The sequence below is a fragment of the Triturus cristatus genome, chromosome 2_1 (genome assembly GCF_964204655.1).
Source record: "Triturus cristatus chromosome 2_1, aTriCri1.1, whole genome shotgun sequence".
In the NCBI taxonomy this organism is placed as follows: Eukaryota; Metazoa; Chordata; class Amphibia; order Caudata; family Salamandridae; genus Triturus; species Triturus cristatus.
The window spans coordinates 694,183,464-694,206,591 of record NC_140581.1 but is presented as its reverse complement, the minus strand read 5'-3'; the positions used below and the strand labels follow the sequence as shown (position 1 = coordinate 694,206,591).

Below are 23,128 nucleotides of genomic sequence, written 5' to 3'. Positions count from 1 at the left end.
TGGAAAGGCAGAGAGTCTTCTTCTTTAGGAGAGGCTTCTTCCTACTTGTGTTGGGTTTGGTTAATTTATGCTGTCCTGTTAAATCCGCTTGTTCTTTGAATAGGTCACTAAGTATTGAGGCACTCTCGACCTATACAAGAGCCAAATGTATCTGATGATTCTGGGGGGTACCCAAATCACAAAGCATTATTTGGTTACATGATCTTTTATGAAGCCAATGAAAAAGCGACCATTCGGCATGTTGCTTCAGTTCTCTGACCATTTAAATTCGATGATGTCTAAGTACAACTACTTGCACAGGGAGAGCATCCACTGGTATGAAGGGGCAAGGTATGGAACCGCTCCACAATTGTTGACTGTGGTTCGAAGTATCGGAGTGTACTGGTCTGTGAGAATATATGTCTTTTCCTTTAAAATAATGACATGTACAAGACAGACAACAGATGATTTTAGTTCACAGACAATATAGGAGCATGTTACTCATGTTTTACCAGACACCTATTGGAAAAATAAAATGATCCCCTTATATGCTCAATAGAATGGGTGTCACACCATGTGTTTTCTGTAGCGAGGAAAAGCTGTTGGGTAGACTGACACTGGATCTTCCTGTCAGTAGTTTGTTTACCTAACTAGTATTTGGATTTTATCAGTGGAACATTGTGATGATGTGAGACTTTTTCTTGCAGTCCCCTCTTCATGGCAGTTGAATGCGTCCCTTGCAAGTTGGGGAAGTATTGTGCTGCTCTTGGATTTTAGGATGGAATAGATCACAAAGCTTACACTCATTATTCTGGGACATCATTCTGCCAGTCTCTATGTAGTGCCTCCCTCCTTACCATCTTGCAGTCCATTGCAGTTGTGCTGCAATGTAAAATCTAGGGCTCCTAGTCTGCCCTACACCATCAGGAGTTTCAATTTCCCCTGTGCCATCATACTTCTGCCTGTACCTCAAATCAGGTCTCCTCTAAATCTCAAAAGATTGTTTTTGGCAACAGCAGCGGAAGATTAGCAAAATAGTTAAGGAGAGTGGGAAGCATGACTTTCTTGGCTAGCATGATTGATCCGCTCAGGAGTAGTCTCATCCAGAATAAAACCTGCGCTCATAATACGATTCTAACTGCCCTTACATTTGGAAGTAGTAGGTCAGTGTCTAAATGGTATATCTCACCCCTTAATTATCTAATCATAAGTGACTCTCATTTAATCTGTCTACCCCTATGGAAATCAGAAATTATTTCCGTTAGCATAAGCTGAAGCCATCTAGGTTGTGGCATCCATTTTGTTGGCTTTGTAATTCTTCCATCCTCTGCTGCTCATAGTTTTCATTTGCCTGTGCTATCTATTTTAGTTGACGTCCTGACTCAGCTAAAAGCAATGTGCATGCTAAGAGTTTGTAGCTGCCAGAACATCTGGTCTCACTCAACTGTCAATCATTTACTGCTGCCATAAGCACTCCTGCTCCCCCTTCCACTTTGCTGACTAAGTGATCTCCCATCTGCCCATGTTTGTCGGTAACTATTCCTCTGTGGGCCCGTACCTTCTATTTGTATCCACATGCTTACCAGTGCAGAAAAAGCTGTATATAAGGCCTGTTCTGTGACTTCAATCTACTACCTCAGGCAGCACTCGAGAGTGCTGTGTGGACGTGGTCCCACTCATGAATGATCAATTAACTTGTTATTTGAATTCCAGCTTCAGTGCCAATCTCTATTTTGTTGGTCTATGGACCCGTGGAGAAGGGTGACCCCTGCACCGGTGTGCTAATTAAAAGGCACCTTTCTAGCCCCCCCCAAGTTACACAGCTCTGGAGCTTGTCAGGGTATATGGGAAATGGGCACATCTTGGCCTTGAAGAATTCCAGAAAAAGCTATCAGGCTCTCCTTTGTCTCTCTTTTGGATCCGTGTCCACCAAAGATTCCGGCTTTGTGTCAAGAATTCCTGTCATGCGAGGGGAGGAAAACGGTAACCAGCGAAAACGGACTACATCTCCCAGGATGCTTAGCGGTTGAGAGGTTATGTAAACAGGAGAGCTGTTACATAACTCAAGGAAAACACGCCCTTATGTAAACAGGAGAGCTGTTACATAACTCAAGGAAAACACGCCCTATAAAGGGAGGAACCGGGAGGTACAACGCTGTCGGATATTGTGTTTACACCGACGTACCTGCTTCGTGAAGAGCAGTGTTCCGGAGTGGTGCTCCAGTAAGGCAAGAACGGAGGTAGGTCGAGTCGTTACTCCCTGGGCCGTGTCTTGCCCCATCGTCACCTGTGAAGGACCCGGAAGCTCTACCGGTCAACCATTGAGCTTCGCTTTTTGACTCGGCTGAGTCAAAGCGCAGTGGCGCTTTTGTTGGTTGGAGTCGTAACTCCCAGCCCGACCAGAGATACAGGGACTGCCAGCTGTAACGCACACCAGGAGGTGTTTGCCGCGTTACAGACTCGGAAGTCCACAGGATCGATCGAGCGGCTGCTCTCGGTTCAGTCTTCTTGCTTTTTGATTGGGGTATCGGTGACGCATCACCAGGAGGTGACTCCGCTTCCCGGTGCAGTCTGCGGAAGAGGTTGAGCGGCTGCTCCCTTCAGGTAGAGACCCCGGCTGGGTGTTTCCCTGACTCCTCGATTCTCCCCAACACTCTTCGTGCCCCTCACAGCCTACCGATTGGCATTGTCGGCCATTTCATTTCTGCCCTCTGTTGGCATACGCCGGGATCGGCGTATATGCAGAGGACGGTTAGGACCATCCGTGCTGTGGGCTGGTAACGTACTTAGCCTGGAGGATTCCAGTGACTATAACCTTTGTTTATTCCTTGTATTATTTTTGCCTTCATTAAAATAACTAAACCTTCACAAGTGGTTGCGTTCTCATTATCGTGTCTGTTAAACGATCCTGAGACGTTCAGGGCGTTACAAAATATCCGATCCTTAATAACACTAACTGTCTCCCGGTCGATAACAGACATGGCAACACTGGATGATGTGCTGGCTGCTTTAGCGACCGTGCAAATTGAATTGGCTGCCTCCAGGCAAGAAACAGCCGATGTAAAAGCCAGACTGGATGCTATCCAATTGGACCCGCTCACGCCCAGCACCTCCCTCACGAACCAGACCCCTGCGGTAGTAGTGGAAATGCCGGTAGCCGTCCCCTTGGCAACACCAGAGAGGTACAGTGGGGATCCTAACACAGTGCAGGTATTCCTCACACAAGTGGCGCTACATTTATAGTGCAAACCAAGGGCGTTCCCCACGAGTCAGGCTCGTGTGGCTTTCCTTATATCCTATTTGGCTGGAAACGCGGCACAATGGGCCGTACCTCTGGTGAGCAGGGACGACCCCATCTTATGTGATTGGGGTGCTTTTCGCGAGGAATTCCTGAAAGTCTTCGACAGAAGGGCTGACTCGTACACGGCGGACCGTGAAATGCTTGAGTTGAGACAGGGATCCAACGACCTGGTGCAGTATCTCAACGCGTTCCGAAGGCTGGTTGCGGAAACCAAGTGGCCTGTTGCTAAATAGACGGCGCTCTTCCATCACGGGCTGTGCGATGAGCTCAAGGACGCCGTGGCTCATATTGACCCACAACCCAAGACATGTGAGGTCCTTATCAACCTGGTATTACGGCTGGAACATAGGCTAAGTGAAAGAAAGGGGGATCATGGGAGAAAAGGAAACTCCCTTCCATCCTATGTGACAGTGGGAAGTCCTGAAACTTCCACCGCATCCAAGGGAGAACCCATGGACATCGGCGCAATACGAGCGAGCCTCACAGCCACGGAGAAAGAGTCACGCCGTAAACAAGGATTGTGCCTATATTGTGGCAAAAAAGGCCACTACGTACATGAATGCCCTGCCAAACCGAAGACGTCACGTTATCGGGCCAACCGGTCGGTAACAGCCGTGGTGGACGTACCGGCGGAAAACTAGAGGACTCCCAGACCAAAGAAGGGGCATCTCGGAGTCACTCATCCATCCCTTCACTTTCCAACTCGGTCACTAAGGGACAACGACACCTGTTTCTCACGGTGCACGTGGGAGTGCATGACCAGTGGATACCCGTTGTGGCCATGGTGGATTCAGGGGCCACTGGCATGTTTATGGACCACAACGAGGCATGCAGGCTAGGGCTAGTGCTTCTTCCCAAAGCTGTACCCGAAGACGTCTATGCTGTAGACGGAAGGCGATTGGTGACGGGGCCCATCGGGCAGCACACGGGGGTCCTTCCGATGAGATGTGGGAGGAACCATTTGGAACAAATCGATTTTAACATCATCCGAGCGCCCCAATATGGCGTCATATTGGGATTGCCGTGGCTACAGAAACACAACCCCTCTGTGGATTGGCCAACACATCGCATCGAACTGACGTCACCGTATTGCATCCTGCATTGTGGAATAAGAACGGAATCCCTTGACGCAGATGAGAGCGGGAGTCAGACGGTGGCTACAGCGGCAGAAAAAGATGTGGCTCTCCCCCAGGCTTATCACAGTTTTGAGGATGTATTTGATGAGGTGAAGGCGGAAGTGCTACCACCACATAGACAGTTTGACTGCCAGATCGACCTGGTGCCAGGGGCCAGCGTTCCCAGCGGCAGGCTGTATGCCCTGACGGAGCCTGAAAACGTGCATCTCCGGGGGTACCTGGATAAACTCCTCAAGCTAGGATTCATCCGCCCGTCCAAGTCTCCGGCCGCCTCGCCACTCTTCTTCATCCCGAAGGCTAATGGGGAGCTGAGAGCCTGTGTGGACTTTAGGGCATTGAATGCGATAACCGTAAAGAATCGGTACCCCTTGCCTCTCATCAGTGTACTTCTGGAACAGGTCAAGAAAGCTCGTATCTACACCAAGTTGGATTTGAAAGGGGCATACCATCTGGTGCGCATGAGGGACGGAGACGAGTGGAAGACCGCCTTTAAGACCAGGTTCGGCCTTTTTGAGTACCTCGTCATGCCGTTCGGTCTGTGCAACGCCCCGGCAGCCTTTCAGTACTTTTTGAATGAGGTATTCAGAGAGGAGTTGGATATCTACGTGGTCGTATATATCGACGACATCCTCATCTATTCGTCCAGTGTGGAGGAGCACGTACACCACGTCAAAGCTGTGCTCCAAAAGCTGAGGGAAAACATGCTGTTTTGTAAACTCAGCAAGTGTGACTTCCACGTCACATCCGTGGAATTCCTCGGAGTGATGCTGAGTCCAGAGGGACAGGAGATGGCAGAACGAAAGATCAAGGCGGTGAAAGAATGGCCGGTGCCCCAAAGCGTGAAGGACGTCCAAAGTTTCATTGGCTTCGCCAACTTTTACAGGCGGTTTATAGATGGATTTTCAGGATTGGTGGCCCCAATCACACAGCTACTGAGGAAGTCCAAGGAGTTTGTCTGGTCCCCTGAAGCGAACAAAGCCTTTGAGGCCCTGAAAAGCGCCTTTGGTAAGGCGCCGGTGTTGGCTCACCCCGATCCGGATCTCCCCTACGTGGTGGAAGCGGACGCATCGGATGTGGCGCTGGGGGCTATCTTGTCCCAACGCAACCACGACACAGGGGTGCTTCATCCCGTTGCGTACATGTCCCGCAAACTCAACGACGCCGAACGCAACTACCATATTGCGGAGAAGGAGCTTCTCGCAATCAAGGACGCCTTCACCGAATGGAGGCATTGGTTGATGGGGGCAAGACATGTGGTATCGGTGTACACGGACCATCGGAACCTACAGTTCATGACGGCCACAAGACACCTTTCTCCCAGACAGCTGCGGTGGATGATCTTCTTTGCGGGGTTCAACTTCCGCATCACATATCGGCCGGGGACGGAAAACCGGAAGGCGGACGCCCTGTCCCGTCAATCTGCAGTTAAGGAACCATTGCCTGCGACCGAGCATTCCATCATTTCCCCGAGGATGGTATTGGGGGTTATCCAACCGGATACTTTCCTGAGGGGAATAAAGAGAGGGATCAGGTCATTCGCATGGCGGAGGTGGCTCCTCAGTCACAGAGAATGGCAGCTGAAGGACGGGATACCCCTGAAGGGCAGGTGCCTATTGATACCCACGCCTAGGCTAAGGAAACAAGCATTCGTCTGGTGCCATGACTCTCCATGCGCAGGTCATTTGGGCTTTGAAAAAACGGTGGCTAGCATGGGACGGCATTTCTGGTGGCCAACCATGAGAGTGGATGTCAGGAGGTGGGGACAGGAGTGTCCTACGTGTGCTACCATGAAGGCCGACCATGGCCGAACCCAAGGGCTCTTACATCCACTTCTGACCCCGGATAGACCATGGGATAGCATATCACTGGACTTCGTGGTGGGCCCTACCGGTAGACCAGGGGATGACGGCAATACTGGTGGTGGTGGATTACTTGCCGAAAATGGGGCACTTCATTCCCTGCAAGAGAGTCCCTACGGCCGGGGAATTGGCGTCACTACTCCTAAAGAATGTGGTACGACTGCATGGATTACCTGGGGTGATCGTGTCGGACCGGGGGTCGCAGTTTACTGCGCAATTCTGGAAGACTTGGTGCACTGCGCTGCATGTTAAGACCGCCCTGTCCACCAGCTACCACCCTCAAACGGACGGCCAAACCGAGCGCCTGAACCAAACGCTCAAACAGTATCTGCGATGTTTTGTGGACCAGGGCAGGGAAGAATGGGTCGACTTGCTATGGGTTGCAGAGATAGCCTATAACAACGCCACTCACAGCTCCACACAGTCATCTCCGTTCTATAGCAACTATGGCCAACATCCCAGGTTCTTGCCATTTCTACATCCATTCAGAGAGGACAGGATTCCCGCCACAGCGGACAGGGTGGCACACATAAAAGACACGTTGATGCGCTCAAGGGCTGTCCTAATAGAGGCCAAGAGAAGATACAAGGCTGCGGCAGACAGGAAGAGAAGGCCCGGGCCACTGTACCGCACTGGAGACTACGTCTGGATATCCACAAGAAACATGAGGTTTCGAAAGAACAGTGTGTTCCATCCCAAGTACATGGGCCCCTATAGAATTACCAAGTGCATGGGTCCCGTGAACGTGAAGGTGTGCTTGCCCCAGTCATTGCGGATACACCCTGTCTTTCATGTATCATTGCTCAAACCAGCACCCTCCAAGCCGTCTGGGACACCTAGGCCGGTATGCGTGGAGTCGGAGGTAGAGTATGAAGTGTCGGGCATACGGGCGTCCAAATGGCGCAGGGGGAAGCTGTGGTACCTGGTTGCGTGGAAAGGCTATGGCCCGGAGGAGCAGTCATGGGAACCGGCTGAAGGGGTTCATGCTCCGCGCTTGGTCTCCTTGTTCCATCGGCGTTTTCCTGCCAGCGCTGGACCCGTGGGGAGACACTGAGAGGGAGAATGTACTGTCAAGAATTCCTGTCATGCGAGGGGAGGAAAACGGTAACCAGCGAAAACGGACTACATCTCCCAGGATGCTTAGCGGTTGAGAGGTTATGTAAACAGGAGAGCTGTTACATAACTCAAGGAAAACACGCCCTTATGTAAACAGGAGAGCTGTTACATAACTCAAGGAAAACACGCCCTATAAAGGGAGGAACCGGGAGGTACAACGCTGTCGGATATTGTGTTTACACCGACGTACCTGCTTCGTGAAGAGCAGTGTTCCGGAGTGGTGCTCCAGTAAAGCAAGAACGGAGGTAGGTCGAGTCGTTACTCCCTGGGCCGTGTCTTGCCCCATCGTCACCTGTGAAGGACCCGGAAGCTCTACCGGTCAACCATTGAGCTTCGCTTTTTGACTCGGCTGAGTCAAAGCGCAGTGGCGCTTTTGCTGGTTGGAGTCGTAACTCCCAGCCCGACCAGAGATACAGGGACTGCCAGCTGTAACGCACACCAGGAGGTGTTTGCCGCGTTACAGACTCGGAAGTCCACAGGATCGATCGAGCGGCTGCTCTCGGTTCAGTCTTCTTGCTTTTTGATTGGGGTATCGGTGACGCATCACCAGGAGGTGACTCCGCGTCCCGGTGCAGTCTGCGGAAGAGGTTGAGCGGCTGCTCCCTTCAGGTAGAGACCCCGGCTGGGTGTTTCCCTGACTCCTCGATTCTCCCCAACACTCTTCGTGCCCCTCACAGCCTACCGATTGGCATTGTCGGCCATTTCATTTCTGCCCTCTGTTGGCATACGCCGGGATCGGCGTATATGCAGAGGACGGTTAGGACCATCCGTGCTGTGGGCTGGTAACGTACTTAGCCTGGAGGATTCCAGTGACTATAACCTTTGTTTATTCCTTGTATTATTTTTGCCTTCATTAAATTAACTAAACCTTCACAAGTGGTTGCGTTCTCATTATCGTGTCTGTTAAACGATCCTGAGACGTTCAGGGCGTTACACTTTGGTTCCATGTCCACCAAAGATTCCGGCCCAACTCTGTAATCAGCTTGCATCTGCAGATCCAGTTACTGTTTGACTTATCAGTGGAAACTGGGAAAATTCCCTTAGCATGGAAGTCAGCACTGGTCTCGCCCATACAAAAGAAAGCCAACATAGATCTTAAAAATCTTTCCAATTATCAGCCTATGTCATTGCTGCCTCTTCTAGGAAAGCAAATAGAAAGTCTAATAAGTAAAACAACTTTCAGCCTATCTTGGCAATCCTAGACCCTTCCCAATAAGGGTTCAGGTCCTTCCATAGCATCAAGACTGCTTTGATAGCGTTCGCCTATTCAATAAGACTTTGTCTTGACGCAGGCTCGCCATCCGTGTTAGTGCTGTTGGACTTCTCTGCAGCTGTTGATACTGTGTCCCATACGAGGCTGTTGCATCAATTGCATGAAATAGGTATTTATGGGACAGCTTTTAAATGCTTCCAAGACTTTCAAGGAAATAGAACCCAAACTATCTCTCTTTGCCTATTTAAATACTTCACCATGCTAATTGCCAAGAGATTTACACCAGATCACAAAATGACTCTTTCTAGACCAAGGGCAACCTCTCTACCAAATTTGGTGTAATTCCATCCTGCAGTTTGATTTGTAGTCTTGTCTAAAATCTCTATTGGAATTAACATTTAAAAACACACTTTTTTGTCCCCCCCCTTTTTGCTTGGCCCCCTGCTTGACGGATCAACCCAAAACTTGACATGCACAACTAGAATGAAATGGTCACTTTTGTGGCAACATTTTGAGAAGATTCATCGAACGGCTCCAAAGTTATAAGCAAGTCTGGAACGCGTGTCATCAAGACTGTGGGACAGCCGAAACGCGTCACATGAAGCAAAATAAACTGAGTATCTGAGCATTTCCGTGTGTCCTGACAGTACGTGATTCTGAAATTTATGGTGATATATAGGCTTTATACTTAACTGCAAAATACTTTCATTTTCGTTGTAAAGGCATGCTTGCAGAGGCATATGTGTGGTAAAGACATGCGTGGTAAAGGCATATGCGTTGTTAAAGATGCGTGGTAATGGTATTGCGTGGTAACAGCTGCATTGAAAAGGCTGTTTCCTGTAGCCAACATGTCATTTTTTTTTCTCGGTTTTTTCTTTTTATGGCATTTGCTTGCAATTAAAGCTTGTCAAGCCTATACCCACTGTCTTTGCCAATGCTTTTTCCATAACTATTTTTCATTAAGTTGTACAAGATCATCAAAATAAAAACTCCTACAAGTAGATTATTAGACAATACGGAAGCTGATACTGCTCTCTATCTACCACTTGTCCCAATCCATTCCCTTCTCTAGCATAGGGCACAGCATAACTTGACCTTGGCATCAATCTATCAAAAACTAAGCCCTTGTACAATTTTCTAGCCTGGGTTGCTTTTGGACACCTCCATTCTAATAAATGCATCGCAAAATATACAATGAAGGACTGTCACGTTTGATCATATTTTTTACGGGCATCATTTATGAAATGTGTCTTTAGTACCAAATCAAATATATTTCTTGTTCTAAGTGATTGGATTCCTAGGTAAGTCAATTCAGCTCAATTCCAGTGAGAAGCCACTTTCAGCGAGGAATTGGACAACAGAGCTCGAATGAAAACATGTTAATGCTAAGATGAGGATTAACTATAAAGTAAAGTGCACCTCTTTTGATTTTTCCTAAAATAAAAACTCTATATAGCACATGGGCATTCAGAGACTAATTGGAGAGGCAACTAGGAACATTTCAATTAAGATGCCTTTCTTCACATTTAAAGAGAGCCTTATACTGGAGTCATTGTTGCAGGGCTACATACATTATTTCATGGCTATGTCTTGAAGTTTCAGGATCTATCTGCAGATGCTTTTTTACAGAAGTATTTGTAATAATACTCAGTAGGAATTATATTTGAAGAACTAATCTAAAAAAGGATTCATTATTTTACAAAAAAAGTTTTTTAAATATGTATTTTATAATTTACCAGGTTGTGCTAAAGCAAAGAGAAAAGAAGCCACAATCAAGAAAATAAACCACAATATACTATATTCCAGAAAATCAAAACACGTAGTTAAAGATGTGTGCGCCATTCAAACAATTGTACAATTGCCCACTTCAGCTGATGACCAGTATATCACAATTTAAGTGGCCATTAAATCAGCCAGGAGGGTCAGTGAGTTCTAGACCCTCTCTGTGTGCCCTCACTATACCTCTTTTTACCCGGACAAACTGGTCCTCTGGACCTGTGCCTCGTTCCTTCTGAAGGTTATCACTCCCTTCTGTGTAGGCCAGAGCGTTACCCTGCATATCTTCTTTGCTCGCCTCTTCCCTCCAAAGAGAAAGAGAGACTCCATTGTCAGGACCCAAAAAGGGCGTGGTCGTTCTACCTTGATTGCACAAAAGAGTTCTGGGTTGATGAACAACTGTTTGTCAGAGCCAAACAAGCAAAGGCTGTGCAGAAGCGGACCATCATGCGATGGATCATCATGTGCATTAAGATCAGCGATTCACTGGCCAAAAAAAGACCCCTGAGGGCTTTCAGGCTCACTCCACCATAGCCAAAGCTGCAACCACAGCATTAGCGTGTGGAGTTTGTCTCCAGTACATCTGTCAGGCGGCAACTTGCTGATCTAATCTGATTTATTCAGGCTCGCTGACCTGCCTTTGGGGAGGTATTGCTTGAGTATCTATTCTAAGGAAAGGAATCTGCGGCTAGAACTCTCTATCAGATGAATAAGTGACTTACCTTCGGCAAAGCTTTTTCTAGTAGAGACTCTGTCTAGCTGCAGAATCCTTACCGATCCTCCCTGCTTTGAGATATGGATAAGGTGTAAGGGACACTCATTTCACATAAGTGGTCAGTTTTCATCATGGCTCCACGCCACTCCCATGGAAAGTCAAAAACTAACTCCCGTCAGCGCGCTGAGGTGGCTCCATAATGGTGTGGAAAGGAGCATTTTTAGGGGCCCACCGGTGTAGGGGTTCACCCTTATCTGTCCACAGGTTTTTAAACCAACAAAGAAGAGATTGGCACTGAAGTTGGAATTCAAAGAACAAGTTTATTCACTCATGAGTGAGACCACGTCCATACAACACCCTCAAGTGTTCCAGGAGGTAGTGGCTTGAATACACAGACCATGGGCCTTTTATACTGAGTTTGTTGCAGAGTAAGCATGGAGACTCAAATAGAAGGGACTGTTCTTCACAGAAATAGTTATCGACAAACATGGGCAGATGGATATCACTTAGTCAGCGAAGTGGTAGGGGAAACAGAACTGCATACATCAGTAAGACATGATGGACAGTTACATTTTCAAACAGGTGCATTCTAGCAGCTACAGGCCTCTCTGAGCTCATACATTGCTTGAGCTTAGAATAGAAGGAGTTCACTAAAGCTGATGATTCAAGCAGAATAGAAAGGCAAGCAACAGTGAAGACGGAAGAATCACATGGCTAACAAAATGGATGCCACAACCAAGATGGCTTCAGCTCATGCTAACCGCAATTATTTTTATTTCCACAGACGGCCCTTTTAGCATTAGCTGAAGACATCTCTATGATTTAAGAAGGAGCATGGAAGATATCATGGACGTCAATCATCATTAACTCACTAATTTCTTGGTCTGTTACTAGTCGGGCATTTACATTCTTGGCATTTTGTTTAGCTGGTATACATCAGGTACAGGTAGAAAAACAGATGGAACAGAGCATCGGGCCACGTTGTATACATAAGCAACAGGTAAATAGAATTGCAAGAAATATACGTAGAGCTGACAGCAGCTTCCATCCCCATAAAGTACATACACCCCATAGCCATCCAGTCCAAGTCCATGTCCCTTAATCCTGATGGATTTCAGTGGCTATTTTATGCAGCTTAGAAATTGCTTCAAAAACTGAAGGGGGATGGTCAGGGATGTAGACACAACAACTGCTCCCGATGATGCGGTGTGCTCCACCACGATCAGCCAAGACGACATCCAAAACCATCCTGTTTTGGAGCATCACAATTCTTGCAATTTGTAGTTCTTCTGTGCTATTTCCAAGTGCCATGACTAGCTGATTGGTTACAGCCTCTACTACACGTGTCAAGCACCTTATCTTTCTGCTGTTTAAGGCTGCACCAACAAAGAAGGACAGTCCCAAATTAAAGTCAATATACTGCTGCAATGCAGTATCAGTTTGATCCACCTCATCATGATTTTTTGTCCTCTTAAATCGATTCTTGGAAATGTCATTAAACAGTTTATAGTCTTTATGGTAGGATGCAGGTGCTAAGAACACAGGTGGTAGCAAAAAGGACACACGGCATGTACCCGACCAACCAATAGGTAGAAGGTAATATCCCTTATTTTTACAAATAAAATAGGTGTTGTGTGATGACAAAAAACTGCTATTGTTCACTCCAGTAATATTTAACACCAGAGTACAATCACTTTTCCCCACAGGAATACTACCAATACTGTTCACACAAAGGTCTGCTCGAGCTCTAGTAACAGCTATAACAGGAGGTCCATTACCCTTGGCAGTTCGAGTGTTAGGGAAAACATAGTGTGTGGAGGTTTTCCTCGGCGATACTCCTCCATTTCCCATACAGTTCCTTTGGCTTGTGGGTCTCCTTCCTCAGGATAGCAGACTTTATTTAGCTGAGCATTAAGTTCTCCTACACCAGTGTCAGTAATATTAGCAATTTGAGAAGCCCACAACAGTGCGAACCAGGCTCTGCAGGAGCCATTATGGGAAAACGGCAGAGGAATAAAAGGCGTTCCTTCCTTGTTCTGGTGGGCTGGCATCATTCAACACACCCAACAGTTGGTAGTGATCGTAGCATTGTGGGTGTGATGCAATATTTGAATGAACGTATCGTTGAGATAGGACATTCGGTGCTTCTTCTCATGATAAGGAAGAGTGAAGTAGTGGTGTTCAATGGGGACAGGAGTAGTAGCAGTCAATAGATTTCGAGCAGGAGCTACTCCCTCTACAACCCATGTTATTATAGCGATCAGATCTGTTAGACCTGGCATCATTGGCGTGGGTCTCCCTTCCTCTTTTCGCTTCCTATCTTTTATGTTGGCTGGATTTAGATGCTCTGGTCGCTGTGCCACTGCTAATCAGTGCCACAGCGCGAATGCTCCCCATGTAAAGATGACTGTATGAATTAGGATAACCATAATGCCTAGGTCTGTGTAGCATGTTCTAATAGCGGGTTACCCTCCATTTCACAGTTACTATTGTGAAGCTATCCGTTCTTATAGGCCAGAATGGGCCGGTTGAGGATTACCTTCTATAATCCTATCTGACCCCCAGAACCTGATAGGAACTCCGAGTTTGATATGTTTATGCTCAGGACATTGAGATACACCTTTTAGTAAGCACCATTTATATATCCCATGTTCGAAAATGCCTCTTCTGGAAACGCGGTATTTTCTTGCCTGAGCTTTCATATAGGCTTTGCTAGTTTTGGAGCAGCAGGGCCAGCTGGGTCAGACCTGGCTGGAGAGAGAGATCGGTATTCAGAGCATGGGGAGGGGTGACTCTTTGATCTGGATCTGAGCAAGGCCGTGCCTGGCTCTTTGATCTGAGCAAGGCCGTGCCTAGCAAGGTGAATGATGGCTCCGCCCCCCCACTGGGCGTCTGATAGCAGACCCCCGCATTCTGAAAGGGCAGGATGTCCCCTCGTAAACCAAATGCTCCCAAACCCCACCGAACTGGTTCTGACTAGATTTAGTGATTTGTGGCTTTAAAGAACAAAGACTTTTTAGGTATAAAATGCTGCGCTGGAACCTTGTCCAAGTGTGTTCCTTCTGGATGTCAAGACGAAACTCTGTCCGAGTGAACAGAGGAAAGGAGTTTTGAAACTTTCACCAAGCTTGCGGAAGAAACTACCCGAGGCCTGAATCGAGAGCGCCTCCTGCCGAAGTCTCAGGGACATTAGACTTCACCCCGTCAGCCGTCGGAATTCCTGTGCGAGGAATTCTGCTTGAAGGTGAGGCCTCCGTCGAGCAATCCAGAGCCTCTAGTTCTACTGTGAGGAACGTGGGCTGGGAACCTTCTCTGAATCTGTGTGGGCCGCTGCAGCTAAGAGAGAGCTGCCGCCGCTAAGAGCCCGCCTGAATTCGAACCTTCGCTGAACCTGTGTGGGCCGCTGCAGCTAAGAGAGAGCTGTAGCCGCTGAGTGCCCACCGTTGTGCCAGCCTGGTCGAGACCATCCTTCATCCTGTGGGCCCCCGCAGCTAAGAGAGAGCTGCTGCCGCTGAGTGCCCCCACCTTCGCCAACTTTGCATCATTCTGGTCTGTCCTGTGGACCGCTGCAGCTAAGAGAGAGCAGCTGCCGCTGAGTGCCCCCACCTTTGCCAACTTTGCCTCGTTGTGATTTGTCCTGTGGGCCGTCGCAGCTAAGGGAGAGCTCCGCCGATGTGTGCCCGCATCTTGTTCACCATTGTCGAGGATTGTCACTATCGTCTTGTGGGCTGCCGCAGCTAAGAGAGAGCTGCTGCTGCTGTAAGCCCACCACGGAGCTGCAAGATGAGAGTCATCCTCACCACCAGCCTGGGCCGCCACAGGTGCATGCTGCTGCCGCTGAAAGCCCACCTGTCCCCGAGTGCCCAAATCATTGTGGGTGCACGCTGCGGGCCCCTGCAGCCAAGACTTGTGGTTGCTGGGAGTCCGCCTGTCACCGTTTCTGCTTCTTCAAGAAGCTGCGTGCTGTGTCCCCTTTCAACGGCAGGTATCTTATGCGTAACTGGTCGTGTAGGCCCCGGCCTTGAACTCAGTCAGTGTCACGTTCTGGTAAATACGTTAATGCCTTTTTGAGTCCCTACTGGTTTACGCGCATTGTAGCTTGTTGAAACGCTTTGAGAGTCTTGAGTTAAACTTTAGATATTATTTTTCTATACCTACTTGAGTTGTGTCCTTTAGTGGTGTCGTTACTGCCTTACTGTGCATGGTCATAAATGCTTCACACACTGCCGATGAGATAGACCTAACTGCTCGTGCTACGTTAGCACAGGGTTGAGCAGGGGTTGTCAAAGGGGGTAGCCCACTTGGCCTGACTTAGGAAGAAGGGTCCCTATTTGGACATTGGCACCAGCCATTGCCAACTTCAGACCCCCATTTCTAACAAGAACAATAATTGAAGTGAGTCCAATAATGAACAATGTCTTTCGATCATAGACTCTTGCAGCAGTTGATTTCTTCTCCGTAGGCATATTCATCTCGATGTTGAAAAACAGATGGTTCCCTAAGGTCCTGGGCAGCCGTTTCTTCACTGAGGTTGAGACAAGTATCACTGAAAGAGTCTCCTCCCCCCCCGCCCCCCCCCCCCTTTGCTACTCAGATTTTCACTAACCAAGGACAGTGGCTCAAACAGTCTTTTTCAGCAACAAAGTGTTTCTTCCGGGTCGCAGCTGATATAGAGATGTACCAGGAATCGTGTGGTCCGGGAAGACTTGATCAGATCCTTCAGGTGACGCAGCTCGACCTCTCTTTGTGTCCAGGATATCGTGGTGATCTTTCAGCGCGGCAGGTTCCGCCAAGACGGATGGCACCCTCTTGCAGTGGGTAGAATGGACCAAGCTCTTCCGATTGGTCACTCTGCAGTTCTGGTTGCCAGAAGAACTTGCTCAGGTCCCCGCCACCGAGGTTCCAGGCTGCTCGACCTCAGGAACACCTTCACCATCACCTGGTCACCGGGCCGCAGATCATGACCATCACCTTGCGACCTGTCAGGAAGAGCTTCAGACCTGTTGATGAATAGAAAGCAAGCTGTCGGTCAACTGTGACAAGTAGTCACTCATCAACACATGGGGAACATCATGTATAGGGCCTGGCTTTGGGACCCCCCAATTATTCATGGGTCTGCCAAAAACAACCTCATAAGGTGTAAGGCCAGATCGAGTATAGGGTATCAATCTAATGGAGAGCAATGCTAAGGGCAGGGCATCAGGCCATTTTTCAATCTAATCTAAGAGGCACCAAAGACAGCACCTGTACACTAAACTCTAGTCCTTCCCTAACTCCTGTGTTGCCCTGCTGGCGCACTGATCTTTCGTCGGGCCGCAGAGTGTACCTAGTGTGCCCAGGCACCTCCTTATCAGCAAACAAAGGTGCAGACTTGCATTCACTTGGGGACTGGGACTCAGAGGTCTGATGCACAGAAACTGGAGTATCTGAAGCAACCCTTGTTTCAGAGGGGGTCACCTCAGGCAAAACATCCTTGCTCTTGTGCCTCTCTTAGCTAGGCCTAAAAAAAAAGGAACAAAGCAAGAAATCAGCTCTCCATCCTGATTTGTGACCCCGAATTTCACCCAAGAATTATCCGACAGTGGTAGGGGTACGCGTTTCTTCCGGCCTTCCACCTTAACCGCTGTTATAGTGGCTGTCAGCACCTGGGCTGGGTCCCTTCACCTCGGCTCCAAATTAGACTTGCACTCAGTCCCCTGGTTGGATCGGATATCCTGGCCCCTCTTGCAATGGTTGTAGGGCAGCAGATATCCGTTAGTGACCAGAACGGAAATCTTTAGACACAGCATACAAATAATCAATAAAAAGAGGATATTCAATTTCAGAAAGGCCCCTATATTATTCTTCTAAAAAAACCTTTAAAAAAAAGGAATTTCAAAACAACTATTCTTTTAACAAACATGTACTTATAAATCACAGAAATCACAATACAGCTTCTACTTTGTGAACCTTCACTATTGTGCAAAACTGCAGACATCTCTAAAATTATTTTCCTTGCATAAGAACAGCCATGTTTTGCGCTTATGACCATGCTCTCCTATTATAGGTGTAGCGGGAAACTCTAAAACTGTGAATGTAACAGAGATCCATATTACATGAATAACTGATAAATTAAACATAACCTAATAGGTACATGAATTTTCCAGCAGAACTTTGTGGCAGACAAGAAAACAAGCAAAGAACATTTTGTTCTTAAAAATGTGTGCTAAAGGTATATGGGCATCTTTCCTAGCATTGTGAACCATATGCATCATACTTTTCACTATCCGGGCCATGTAATATCATATTCGGGGGAGAAACCTATTCACCAGCTCTAGCAAGGGCTGTCAGCACGATTACATAGACTAACTGATGAGGGACTCGTGATGCCTCTGCGACTTAGTAGTGCTGCAATAACATCAACAATAATGGTGTTGCCACCTGGGAATTTGGAACAAAAACCACCAACATATAGTTCCCCTTAAAGGTAAAATAAGGGAACATCAGTCTATTCTACCCATCCTTTTATCCTTATCCAATTCCAATTTCATCAATTTACAGAAAGGAGGGGTAGTAACATGGCGTATTTATTTATTCATTTTGTTACTTCTAACAATTTGTTCAAACAGTATTACTTAATAGCCAATTAGACGTGCACTGGTGAGGTGCTTTGTGTGTGTCTCTGTCTCTGTCTCTGTCTCTGTCTCTCTCTCTCTCTCTCTCTCTCTCTCTCTCTCTCTCTCTCTCTCTCTCTCTCTCTCTCTCTCTCTCTCTCTCTCTCTCTCTCTCTCTCTCTCTTCCCCCCCCCTCACTCCCCCTGCGTACTTTCCTAAGCAGGTGACCTCCTATCGACAATACTTACCCCCTTTGGCAGCTGGGCACAAACAGACTTGTAGGAGGTAAATAACTAGGGGAAACCACACCAAGGAGGCCATGTCCAATACGATTGGACTGTACCACTTTGTAAATTTTGCTGTACAAGCACATTGAGCTAACCAGAAAACATTAATCCAATGACCAACTACTAATTCCTTTAGCTTATTGTGCTGTTTAACATGATGGTGCATTAATGCAAACTTTATTTTACTGCCTCCTCATCTGGCCCTGGTACAGCAATCATTATTTTGCATGCATGGCAAAACTGCTCTCTGTGTCAGGAGCTGCACATGGCCCACATACGCTGCTGCCCTTCCTTCTCTCTTATGGCTTCATAGAACCTGCCTGGTCTTTTGCCAAAAATAATAAGCAGAGCCTCCCATCTCTCTCTACACTCTGGCTCCCTCCTTCGGAATGTCTACCAAGGTCGAAGTGCCAGAGCAAGCCTGCCAGAAATAAACCCTCCTTCGTCCGCTCTGGTCTCTCCCTCCTTCTTTTTCATAGAGAAAGAGAGCACATTCCTACGTGCACTTTTAAAATACGTGTCTTTCTAAGCACAGAAATACACAGCACTGTTTAATTTAAACGCGCATTCTTCTTTACATTTTTCAAAAGCTGCACTTTTCCTATGTAAAAACGAATGTACATTGTCACTGGTATTTCTGATCAAACCATATTTTTATTTATGTATTATTATTTATTCATTCTTTAAAATTTAAAGTGTAATTGTTCCAATGGCATCTGCAGAACACAGTGACGACAACAAACCAAATTGAGCTCATTCCAGACATTTTCAAGAAGGGGCCACGCACTCATAACACACAACACAGCTTGCTGAGGCAAGCCATCCTTACACAGAATGCACAGTTGCTACTCACTCAAACAAGTACTTCGCAAGCATCACCACCGGTGTCAGTCCACAAACCTCATAGACACTCAAACACACAAACCACAAATCTACATCAGGACAAAAACAAAAGGCAGCCCACAGACTGTACTCAAACCAAACCAATTGTAAATCATATTTACAAACAAAAGAACTCTCAAAAGCAGTCCAGAGACTGCACCAAGTCAAGTAAAACAGCCCAGAGACTGTTCCATGTTCAAGAAGACAGGCTGTAGCCCCAGACCTTTTGCCGAATTACCAGTTGGACTGGCAGAGTGTTCGCAAACACTCTGTGTCTTTACCAAATCATACTTATTCCAGAAGGCATGCCTATTACAGGGGTCTGCAGACCCACCCAAAACAAGATAGGGTAAAACCCCCAAGCCTTTGCAAGAAGAGACTGAATTACCAATTGGCCTGGCGGAACACTCAAGTGCGCTCCGTATCACCACTTATGAATTTTACTAAATGCAGGCATGTCCTTCCAAGTATACCCATTCAAACAAATATCATAAGGAGAAAAAGCCCCACATTACCTGCCTTTATTTATTTCAATAAACAAACAAACAAAACCAGAATCTTGGCCAAGCAAATCCAAAATCAAGAGTGCCGCTTCAGTGACCTTACCAAACAAAAGTCTCCAGCCCCCAACTGCCAATCTCTTGGTTGACCTAATGGTCACTGCAAAAACGTGCGCCAAAAGAAATCTCAGTCTGGACCGGCCACCACCCGGAGGGTCAGATCAGGAAAACCGGAAAAGTTACTTCGGTCTGCAAAGACAAGGGTCTCCTCATGCAGGGTACCTCATCAGCAATATTCCATTCCTCCGTCAAGACCACTCCTTCGGTCGGCCGCGTCTCCAATGAGCCCCACGAGTTGGGTGCCAAACTGTGGAAATGAGTCTTTTTAGGGGCCCACCGGTGCAGGAGTTAACCCTTATCTGTCCACAGATCCTTAAACCAACAAAGAAGAGATTGGCACTGAAGCTGGAATTCAAAGAACAAGTTTATTCACTCATGAGTGAGACCACGTCCATACAACACGCTCAAGTGTTCCAGGAGGTAGTGGCTTGAATACACAGACCATGGGCCTTTTATACTGAGTTTGTTGCAGAGTAAGCATGGAGACTCAAATAGAAGGTACAGTTCTTCACAGAAATAGTTATCGGCAAACATGGACAGATGGATATCACTTAGTCGGCGAAGTGGGAGGGGAAACAGACATGCTTACATCAGTAAGACATGATGGACAGTTACATTTTCAAACAGGTGCATTCTAGCAGCTACAGGCCTCTCTGAGCTCATACATTTCTTGAGCTTAGAATAGAAGGAGTTCACTAAAGCTGATGATTCAAGCAGAATAGAAAGGCAAGCAACAGTGAAGACGGAAGAATCACATGGCTAACAAAATGGATGCCACAATCAAGATGGCTTCAGATCATGCTAACAGCAATTATTTTTTATTTCCACAATAGAACCGCACACATCACTTCCAGCATGAGCGAATCAGAGCTGAATGACACCACCCACCATAAGGGTATTGCTTGAAAATCTTCCAGATCCAGTCTGACACCTGGGGATATTCTAAAGTATGAAATCTGCAGCTAGATAGTGTGTAGTTCCTAATGATACATAGGATCTGCCCGTTTAGACAACATAAACTAAGGGATTGGTGTTCAGACCTATTCCAGACACCCCCAAAGGATATGTTAGCTTTTAGACCAGCTAACTCACAGTGCCACCATAAACCCCCTAATTTTACAAAGGAGCAAATTGTTTCTGGCTACTATCGAACTTGACAACCTCTGAACCTTCAGGGATCGTGGAAACAGTGTAGTACTTTGCGCTCAGTCAATCGTGCTCACTTAGTCCCAGAGTTACACAGAATAAAGCATGGTGACGTTTTCAATAAGTATTTATTGAACCAGCATCATTCTAGTATAAAACATGTTTTCTGCAAAAGTCATTAGACAGAAACAGATATATAAGATTACAAGCACCGACAGAGTAAATAAAAGGTAGAATTCTGCCATGGTGCTAAAACAGTAAATATATGCAGGCATATCGATACATGGCAGTAATCAAGCTTACTCCTAAGATGCAAACCCTAACTGTACCTAGCATGTATGTCGGTGTAAAGCCAAGAATCCCCTAGGAAAGAGCCAACCACATTGATGGGAGAGAATGAAGGACCCCGTCTTGGTCTAGAGTTGGACACCCCGCAACGGATGTCAGACCTTTGCATGCTGGAGTTTCTGCAGGCCGGAACCTCAGCATTTAGTGTCAGTGTGAAAGCTTCTCTGGTTGCCCAGCAAAGATGTGGTTCTTTTATACCTCAAAGGTACCCTCAGGGGTTCTACCTAGATGTGTAATGGTACGTGGGTCTGTTGTTAAAGGAGGACTATAGAGGTGACTTTTGTACAGAGTTTTTATACAGAATATGGTAATCCTGCTGTGCATGTCCTAGGTAGGGGATTAAGATATGATACTTAGAATCCTCATGCATAATAAATTAGGCTAGTTTTCAAGGAAAACCACACAACATTTATTCAGCATATAACTTGGTAAAAGGTCAGCGCCAGAACCATTGTGTAGAGCAAGGTAGGCCAAATGTAGGTAAAAGGTTGTGCAGCTACCTACGCTTATATTGGGGTACTTTGTGGCTCATAACAATAGATTCTACCAGATAAGGCATTACTGAAGGTAAGTAACTTGTTCTTTAGTGATTCCTACTACCAACATGTGAAACTGCCCCATAATTAGTGATGTAAAGCCATAGAAAATTAATGGGAATTCTTATACCCTGTCACACTGAGCAGGTGTGCATTATGGTCGGCATCCAGTTGATTAGACTAAGTCACATGGTAAACCCATGCATGAACCATCTGTATTCTTGGCTGAGAGGCTTAGCTATATCCAGATAATGTCGAGCTTATCACCAATCAAAAGCTTTCTACATAAGTAAGAAAAACATGATAGGACAAACCTATCAAACTTTACGAATGTTTGTTTAGTCTTCCCTAGAAGAACTGAAACATTGAAATGTGTTCAAAATGCAGTTCATTTTTAAATGGGCATGGTATCTGGGCTCTCAAGCAGTTTTAACAATATTATGGGTTGTTCTTTATTTTCATAATGTTACTTTTTTTTTTTAGACTGAAAAGGATATAAATTGCCTTGAACCTTGGTTAATTAAGGAAATGGATGCTTGTCTTTCTGATATTTGGCTGAATAAAGATGTTGAAGCCTTTGCCCAACTGTTTCATCTCATTCTAACTGAAAACGTCAGTGGTAGGTTTGGCTTTGAACACATAGTATTTTTACTTGAAAAATTGCATTACATAATATAGTAGTTATCATGCACTTTAAATATTTAAGTGAATTCTACCTGCAATAAAAATTTAAGACATACGGTTCTAGCACAAAAGCATAAGTAGGATTGCACGAATTTGGGCACACTGCACAAACTTTTTCGAACCATGCACATTTTACCAAATTTGTGAAATGTATCTCGTACACATTGTACGAGAAAAGGAATTGCAGAGAAAAAAGGCAAAAATAAAACTGCAGCAATTGGACCAAATATACACTTTTAAAGAATCTTTTGAAAAAATTAGAAAACTTCTTGTGAGGTTAAACATTTATTTTTGTTGAACAAAATGCAGTAAGTTAACATTTTGTTGATTTCTGTTCTCGAAAAATATACAACATGCTTAGTTTTTTTGTAGTTATTTTGCTGTGCAATCACATTAAATTGACGTGTATTAGAATTTCCCTGCTATAGTGTTGTTTAAGAATTTTTGTCTGGAATGGCACCGAAACGCACATAATTTAGTAGTTTCATGGAGTGCAGAATTTTGAGTGTCACCCAAATTAAACGTGCAGATCTCTCAGTATGAGCGATTAACTCACAATAAATATGATTACTGATGGAATCACAATAACCTTGTTAAGAAATGTCTGTGAACATTGATGTGGTGCCCTGTAGAACTTTGTGAATGTAAATATGTGAAGAATTTGTTTTACATGCTTTTGTTTTATTATCGGTTGTAGTTTGATTTGTATTTTACCTTCTCAGTTAACTGACATTGAATTATGATGTAGGGATCTTTCCTCTATTTGTTAAAATTTTTCAGAAATAGAGGAACCTCCAGGCTCGGAGGGAAAACGGGGAGTGGATAGAGGAAACATGGCGGCAGGCTGACGCCGGTCGCGGGAGCTCCCGGTGCGGCGTGAGACATTAACCGAAATGACGCCGTATTTAAAGGCAGAATGAGCCCGCTAGTAATGTGA

General features: G+C 46.2%; 1 protein-coding gene across 8 annotated transcripts in view; it reads left to right on the top strand.

The window, feature by feature from the left end:
• Positions 1–23,128, top strand: part of YTHDC2 (YTH N6-methyladenosine RNA binding protein C2) — a 1,174,422-nt gene that overhangs the window by 489,243 nt on the left and 662,051 nt on the right. For all 8 annotated transcript variants that reach the window (XM_085632632.1, XM_085632630.1, XM_085632634.1 and 5 more), the window contains exon 11: positions 21,991–22,126. In XM_085632632.1, the coding sequence (XP_085488758.1) occupies positions 21,991–22,126 (136 nt within the window). The remainder of the gene's footprint in view (positions 1–21,990; positions 22,127–23,128) is intronic.